The sequence below is a fragment of the Physeter macrocephalus genome, chromosome 10 (genome assembly GCF_002837175.3).
Source record: "Physeter macrocephalus isolate SW-GA chromosome 10, ASM283717v5, whole genome shotgun sequence".
In the NCBI taxonomy this organism is placed as follows: domain Eukaryota; kingdom Metazoa; phylum Chordata; class Mammalia; order Artiodactyla; family Physeteridae; genus Physeter; species Physeter macrocephalus.
This window is the reverse complement of record NC_041223.1, coordinates 7,817,501-7,825,820: the sequence shown is the minus strand read 5'-3', so window position 1 is coordinate 7,825,820 and position 8,320 is coordinate 7,817,501. Positions and strand designations below refer to the sequence as shown.

Genomic DNA, 8,320 nt, shown 5'->3' with positions numbered 1-8,320 from the left:
GGATGCTACCAACGGCACGGAGGCCCCGCTGAGCGTGCACGTAGCAGGGACTCGATAACAACCTATAAACAGTTAAGAGTTCGATGAATAAATGAATAATGTCTGATAAAATTACTGCAGGGTCTCTCGCCCCAGAACGAAGACAGCTCAGTGCTCGGGCCCCGCCCCAACCCCGGGAAGTCAACATGGTCACTGTATACGCTCAGCTGAGAAGCCCGTTTTCACTTTTCAGGTTTGCTTACTTAATGCAGGGCTCATATCCATGAGACGGGGCCCCAAAAGCCCACAGAAAAGGGCACTTTTCCTTAGCGTACACAAAGGAACATCCAATGGGAAGACAGACAAAACAACAATCCCACTAGGAGGCCTTTGGGACAAATGGGTAAAACCTCCCTCCCCTCACCGAGAGCAGGGTTTCATTGGTCTGACCACAAGAGCTGCCCCGAGCATCGTAGGGACAGCAGCCCATCATCGGCCACCGTGTCACTCACACCCCAGGACAGACTTCTGGAGTGGCAGCTCCCAAACTCTCCTTCTGGTTGGCTGCCAGTACTAACACTTCTGTTTCATACAGAAAAAACTTCTTCCACAAGGAATTTAAGAAGGCTTTGCTGAATCCTTAAGTGAAGCTCAAGGCCGAGCACACAGCCCAGCCGAGTTCAACCCCTCACAGAGAAGAGCTCCTGATAAAGCCGAGTGAAATGCCCAGCACTGCCAAGGAAAGAAAATAATCCGATTCTACCTCGATCTCAGGGTACACACCCGTGGTACAAGTCACTTTGTTTCTAAAGTGAATTGTTTCATGGTTTATGAGAGTTACCCAAAACACGGATCAGCACCGGCACCCGTGGACACCTGGTTTTATTTTTCCCTTTACTAAAGCTTTGGCCGTTTCTCAGGCCTAAACCCCTGCCAGCCTATTAGCTATTGCTTTCTCTCTCAGAAGTAACGGAGTCTTTTGCCCACTTGGTGTCCAGCTCCTATTGTCCTAGCTGTCCGTTCAGAAGACACTCTGGAACATTAGCTCAAATTCCCAGAGGTGTGGCTTCTCCCCGGTCATTTATAGAAAGAAAAGTTTTGGCCACATACGAAGGATTTATCATTGATAACAGTTACAGAATTTCACACTCAACACATAACAAAACTCCTCGTAAGGACCGCGCAGATCCATATGCAAGTAGGATGTGATCTGAACAAACAGAAGCCAGGACAGCAGCCCCGGGATCGCGCGGAGACAGGACGGGACTGCAGGCGGCCCTGCTGCGCTCAGGGGCGAGCTCTTCCCAGGAGAAACGCGATAAAGGCCCAGGTGGTGACTACGCCACAGACCCTGCAAGACAATGACGCCGGTCAGCGGCCTGGATGGCGCAGGAGGCCCCGCGTGCGCCCAGCAGGTGTGAGAGCGCTGGCGCAGGCCGGCCCCTCTTCCTTCCCGACTACGTTCGCCCGGATGTCATTTTCTTTCCAGCCCTCTCCCGGTGCCAACATTCTCGCGGGGCTAGAATGGCTCTGCAGCACAGAGGGCACCTTTCCTAGTGATTTACGTTGGAGGTTGAGGAGGAAGAAGACTGCCTAGCAGCCAAGCTTCCTTCTTCAACGATGTGGTTTTCGACGGGTCTGGCTCCTAACAGGAACCCCAAATCCTTCAAGCTCGTTTAACAGCAGCTCTGTCTTCCCCGTTGCTCAGACCAAAAACCCTGGGTTTAAACTTGACCCTGCGCCCGTCTGTCTGATCCCACCTTCACCGCCCCCGACTCCCCGGCTCTGCCACCAAGCAGTCCAAGCCGCAGTCGAACGGTGTGACCAGGTGACCCGGCTTCCTGACGTCCCCCTGCCCCGTGTCCTCCAACGTCTCGACGCGGAGCCCTGGGCCACCGAACCGCCGGCGGACGACCCAGCTTCTCCCACAGTCCTCGGCCACGCCCTCTGCTGGCTGCAAGCCGCCCGCTTCCGCAGCCTTGCGGGCTACCCCTTGCTCCCGCCTCGTAGCTTTCGCACCGCCCGTCCACACACCAGGAGCACCGCGCCCCCAAGAGGGCCCCTCCCCGCGGCCTCCTCTGCCTGGACACCGTCCCCTGCCCCGTGTCGCCGCGCCTGGCTCACGCCCCACCAGCACCACCCACCTCCGGCCTTCTATGAGGGCCCCGATCTTCTTTAAAGAGCGACCTCCCCCCGAGGACAGCCCTCCCGCCCCCCGACCCTGCTGGTTCCTAACACTTATCACCTAACAGACCATGCAGGCCACTCGTTTGTTACCCCCACTCCAGTGCGAGCTCCACGAGAACAGGGGGCTTTGTTTCATCCACGGATGAAGCCCTGGAACCTAGGACGGTGCCGAAGGCAGCACGGGCTCGATCGACGTCTGCGGAGCGTTACCGAACGACGGTCGGTCCAGCGTGCCGGTCACCGACCCCTTCCCCAGCACACGCCGGCTAGCGAGCTGCGCTCGACTCACACCCAGCTGGGACCCCCGGCAAGTCCGAAGCAGCCTCGGTCCTGGTCACTTACTGTAACAGGCAGCTGACGTTCGGGGAGTGTCTCCAGTAGCGGTACAGGGAGACCTGCAGGCTGGGGTGGCACCTGTACTCCTTCAGGATCCTCCGGGTGCTGCCGAAAGAAGGGCTCGGTCAGGCGCGCAGGCACCACCCCTGCTCCGGGCGGCTGGAGTGGCCGCGGGCTGGAGAACCGGGGCTGAGAGCCAAGGCACCTACTCCTTAAACTTATTGGTCAGGAGCAGGAACCGGCTCCCCACCAGTCTCCTGACGTCAAACTTGCAGAGGTTCTGAAACTCGCGGTAGACCTGCTGCTCGCTGACCCCGGGCCACCTCCTGACGGTGACGATGAGGATGGGAGGGCGGATACTGGGGCAATCTGGACCCGAAAAATTCTAGAAGACAGGGAGGAGAACAGATTTTCCACAGTTCCTGCTGACGGACTACCTACCCAGCTGGAAAGTCCTGAGAGAGAAACTAGGACAGGCCCTGTGTGCAGTGGGGAGGAGGAGGGGGAGGAGAGGAGAGGAGGAATGAGGGAGCTCACCTTGGTTCAGGCAGGAAAACACAGGAGACGGTAACAGGCTTAGTGAGGCGTGAGCGCCCTCTCTGGCCGCGTCTGGTGGCCGTCAGAAGCCCCTGATAGACCCCAGAGCCCCAAGCTGCCTCCAGCCTCCGAATGAATGGGGGGAGCAAAATGAAGTCTACTTACGATCTTGGGGACCCTGGCTCGGATAAGATTCACCTGGTTCACATAGGGAGCCAGCACGTCGAGGTACAGCGGGAAGGAGGGCTCAGGGATGGGAAGAGCCCTACGAGGACAGAAAGCCCCAAAGCCTTCAGGCCCACGGGGGGCTGTCCCACGTCCTCGGCCGCAGCTAAGGCTCTGGTGACAACAGGCAAGGTGCTGCCCGAGACCCCCCTCCCTCCCCCCCTCACAGGTTCTGGAACTTCTGTCGGTGGGCCTCCCCCAAACGACCAGCGAGCTCTCACCACGGCCCGAGCCGAGGCAGAACTTCCAGGGGTCACCACCTGTTGGTGGCCGTCTGGTAAAGAACCCTAGCCTCACCAACATCAGCCACAGGCTCAGAGGATGAGCGAGGCCCGTGTTCAGAGGAAGGCCCGCTCCATCGCCCCTCGACGAGACCCCAAATGGCCGTCCCTCGCCCCACAGCCTTGTCCTGCCTCAGCCTCGCCTCCACCCAGACACCACCACGTACCTGAGCACAGGCCCGTGAGAAAGCACAGCCCTTGGCACCAGGCGGGCCTGGCCGCTACGGAGCTTCTCTAAACTTAGGAGGGCTTCTAGGTTTTGAGGATTAAAAGAAATTGGGGCTTCCCTCGTGGCGCAGTGGTTAAGAATCCACCGGCCAATGCAGGGGACACGGGTTCGAGCCCTGGTCCGGGAAGATCCCACATGCCGCGGAGCAACTAAGCCCGTGCGCCACAACGACTGAGCCTGCGCTCTAGAGCCCGCGAGCCACAACTACTGAGCCCGCGCCCCTAGAGCCCGTGCTCTGCAACAAGAGAAGCCACCGCAGTGAGAAGCCCACGCACCGCAACGAAGAGTAGCCCCCGCTTGCCGCAACTAGAGAAAGCCCGCGCGCAGCAACGAAGACCCAACGCGGCCACAAATAAATAAATAAATTTAAAAATTTTTTAACGATTTAAAAAATTTTTAAAAAAAGAAATTAAGGGGCTTCCCTGGTAGCGCAGTGGTTGAGAGTCCGCCTGCCAATGCGGGGGACACGGGTTTGTGCCCTGGTCCGGGAAGATGCCACGCACCGCGGAGCGGCTGGGCCCGTGAGCCATGGCCGCTGAGCCTGCGCGTCCGGAGCCTGTGCTCCGCGACGGGAGAGGCCACAACAGTGAGAGGCCCGAAAAAGAAATTAAGGGGCTTCCCTGGTAGCGCAGTGGTTGAGAGTCCGCCTGCCGATGCGGGGGACACGGGTTTGTGCCCTGGTCCGGGAAGATGCCACGCGCCGCGGAGCGGCTGGGCCCGTGAGCCATGGCCGCTGAGCCTGCGCGTCCGGAGCCTGTGCTCCGCGACGGGAGAGGCCACAGCAGTGAGAGCCCCGCGTACCGCAAAAAAAAAAAAAATTAAGGACACAAGGTCCAGGTACCAAGGCACCGATAAGCTCCACTCTGCTCGTAGCTGCCCTCACAGTCAGAGCACAGGGAAGAAGGGGACGGGGGCGGGGGTCTCTTACTGAAGCTATGAGCCTCACATCAATGTGCCACAGGCTATCTCTATGTATAATAGCCCTTACCAAAACAGACAAATTAGGCAGTACCCACATTAACAGGGTACAGTCTGAAAATGTTTAAGTCAGTCCCAAAGAACACAGTTTCGATCAGCTCCTTCCCCTGGCCTGCTAAATCCTACTTAAAAAAAAAAAAAAATACCCTCTTGAATTTATGGCACGAAGTGTCTCATGTTGGATTTTTTTGTTTGTTTCTGTTACGTTATTTTGGCCGTGCCGCGCAGCACGTGGGATCGCAGCTCCCCGACCAGGGATCGAACCCACGCCCCCTGCACTGGAAGCACAGAGTCTCAACCACTGGACCGCCAGGGAAGTCCCCAAATCCTACTTAACACACGTACGCAGCAAGGATGGTGCCACAGGACGCGCAGTTCACGTGTGGAGCTGGTGCCTGCGAGCCCAGCACTGCAGGCACCCAGATGACGCCCTGAGAAAATGCACTGCAGATTCCAATTTGAGGTTGTAAGAACGCTTCCCCTGCGTGCCTTATTCCAAGTCACTGCTCTTCTCCCCAGCCTGACCGTGTGACCCCCGAGGATGGATCACTTGTTGGCCTATGCGCTTTGCCCTCCTACCTCACCGCGGTTTACACGATGCGAGGGAACAGGAGGGTAACAGACGAAGCCAGCACACTGCCGCGGGAGCACTGGGGCGAGGGTGGAGCCCAAGCCTGACCCACGGCCTTGGCGTCCTGACAGTGACTTTTCCCAAGGCCAACACGAGAGGCGGGGGGCCGGGACCAGCCCCAGGGCGGGGAGGAGGCTGGGAAAGGCCGCCTAAGGAGGAGGGCCGCTTCCATAAATGTGTCATTTACACAATGACACTTGCATCCTCCTTCGGAGAGTGTGGGAGCCCCCGAGGTCTTGGTTTACAGTGAGGGCTCGACAAATCCTGACCACTGATGAGATCACAGGATGAAGGGAACACTCACCCGTGCACTCTCCATACGAGCAAGTGGGCCACTTTCAAAAGAACTGGAAAAAAAGAAGCTAGAAATGTGACAGACATCAAGGCGCGACCTGATCACCTTATCAAAATATGCAAACTCAGGCCTTATTTCCACATGTGCCACCCACCTGGAATTAAAGGCGGGGGGGAGGGGGGCCAGGGATGGCGGCGGATGATTGAAAATAAGACAGGGGTCTCCCTTTAAAAGGGCAGCAACTCTCACCTGATCCGCACAGGAAGGCATCGTACGCTGCTTCATGGGGATACTTTGTCTCAACTGAAGTGTTTTTCCAGAAGCAGGAGAGACGGTCAAGCAGCGATTAGAACACAGCCCGGGAAAGGACTCTCCCCCAAGCCCGCTCCAGTTCCACACCCACGTCGGCTGTGCACACACAGCCAACTAACGGTTGTTCCTGCAGAGACCACGCACCCTTCTCTCGGCCATACCCCACTTTGACCTAGGACCTCCCCACGGCAGCAAGAGCGCCCACGGAAGGTGGAAGCACAGGGCTTCCGGACAGACGGACGCCCCCGGGACCTCCGACGCCTTCTGGGATGGCTCCTTGCGATCGGGCGGTTATAATATGGACATGGCACGGGAAAAGCCCCACCCGGCCCTCCCACACCTGCCACGTGGAGACCCGGCTTGAGCTCCAGCACCCCAAAGCCGTGCCAACCTCGGAGGAGCACGGCTCAGGCGAACATACGTACCGTATTTTTCACATCTGCTTGCGTGAATGATCACTGGCCCAGAATTCTTGGTGGGATTCAAGTCACTATTAGAGAAGAAAGATAGATAAAAAACGTTCGCTGACAACAATGCTTTCTTGTCCTCCCCTCATCCTCTTAACAAATAAAAATGTCCTCAGTGCTGGGACTCCTTGAAAATCACAACAAAACACAGCTCTAATATAAAATGAAACAAACAGACAAAACAAAACATGGATCCAGGCATGGGCAGACAGGTCTTGGTAACCAGGCAACGGGACAGATGAAAGAACAGCAGAGCCAGAGGCTCCAAGCGCGGCATTCTGAGCAGGCCCGCAGCCCGGGCATCAGGATGCACCCTATGCTGGCTCCGTCCCCGGGAGCTCGCTGCTCAGCGCGTCCTAGAAGTGCGACGCCCGAGGCGTGAGCAGTGCGCGCCTGGCTATCGAGGGACAGGCCTTCGGGAGGGGAGGCTTCCTGAAGTCGGAGGTCCTCCAGGAGAGTCCTGAACCCCAGTGACTCACCTGGTTGAGGAAATGGGGCAGCGCCAGGCACTTCAAGCCAAGGGAAGAGCACGCAGAGACAGCGAGGGAAAGGGTGGAGCCCGCGGTGAGGGGCAGGGGCCAGGAAAGAGCTCGAACGTTATGGGGGGGCTTCAGGAGCCAGAGGAAGACTCTGACCGGAAGAATGGGCAAGTTCGCATTGTAAAAGATCACTCAAGGGGCAGCATGGCAGATAAAGTAGGTCAGGACACCCAGCTAACCGGGGAGGAGCTACGACCACCGCTGGAAATAAGAAATAAAGGCCTCAGGGAAGGCTAGGATCCTGGGGATGCAGAAAAAGGAACCGGTTTCCAGGACATTTAGGGAGTAAAACCAACAGGCGTTGACTCGAAGACACTGGTGGCCCGGCTCCGGGTCCCCTCCCAGGTCTCAGCTCTGGCCCGTGGGTGACCGCGGCTGGCATTCGACGGGGAAACCTCCCCTTCATCTGTTTTCCAACAGAATCTATCGGTACCTCTCTACATGCTCCACATCTCTGAACCCTGATTTCCCCATCTGCTCCTAAGCCGCAGGCAGCCGTGGCTCTGGGGCCTGCCCTCAGGGTGACTCACAAAGCCAGCGAGAGGCGAAGCTGGGATTTACACCCAGCAAGTCTCGATGCAGAGCCTGTGCACCGAAAACAAGTGTGATCCTCTCCCACACCTGCACACGAGCCGTCGGCACAGCGCCTGGCGCCGTCAGGACGTGACAGAAGCCGCTCCAGACACGGGAGCGGGTTTGATGGACAGAGAGGAGGGCCAGGCAGAAGGTGCCTGCGGCCACGTGGTGCAGGAACAACCAGAAGACGGTCAGGACGCGAGGAGTCTGCAGCCGCGGCGGCACAGCCGGGGTGGTCGCCGAGGCTGGGGGTGGGTGGATTCGGTCACCCAGGGGCACGGTCGTGAGCAAGGAGAGGGCAATGGGGACCCTGGAAAGGCGTAAGCGACGAGTGGAAGAACAAGAGCCCGCAAGGAAGAGATGAAAACACTCGCCAGAAGACAAGAGAAAGCCGGGAGAGGGCGCAACGGCAGGGGCGGGGGCGAGGGGCGCAGGCGTCAGACGCCAGACAGAAGTTAACCCTGAGCACGCCCACCTCCCACGCCCCGTGCCGGACGCCTGTGTGCCTCTCCCCGTCAGCTGGGCCCCGACACCCAGATCGAGTTCCGAGGAGGGGAGGCAAGCCGACCTCAGTGGCCCAGGAGAAGGCGAGGCCTCTGAAGAGGCTTGTTGTAAAGAGAGAACAAGGACAGTGGTGGCAAGAGGGGAGGCCGAGGGGAGCTTCATGTTTTCTGAGTTAGAAGAAAAATGCTGATGCTGAGGGAGAGGCTGAGGACACGGCGGGGGGTCAGGGGGGCACGAGGGGCGG

At 58.4% G+C, this 8,320-nt stretch overlaps 1 protein-coding gene across 1 annotated transcript in view; it reads right to left on the bottom strand.

Annotated features, from left to right (window-relative positions):
• Positions 1-1,192: 1,192 nt before the first annotated feature.
• LOC114487015 (poly(A)-specific ribonuclease PNLDC1-like) overlaps positions 1,193-8,320 on the bottom strand; it is a 9,614-nt gene continuing 2,486 nt past the window's right edge. Inside the window, exons 2-9 of the mRNA XM_028494733.2 lie at positions 7,527-7,882; positions 6,416-6,514; positions 5,928-5,981; positions 5,688-5,730; positions 3,205-3,304; positions 2,712-2,887; positions 2,509-2,607; positions 1,193-1,330 (exon numbers count right to left, since the gene is read on the bottom strand). Of these exons, the coding sequence (XP_028350534.2) occupies positions 1,267-1,330; positions 2,509-2,607; positions 2,712-2,887; positions 3,205-3,304; positions 5,688-5,730; positions 5,928-5,981; positions 6,416-6,514; positions 7,527-7,882 (991 nt within the window). The 3' untranslated portion in view covers positions 1,193-1,266. The remainder of the gene's footprint in view (positions 1,331-2,508; positions 2,608-2,711; positions 2,888-3,204; positions 3,305-5,687; positions 5,731-5,927; positions 5,982-6,415; positions 6,515-7,526; positions 7,883-8,320) is intronic.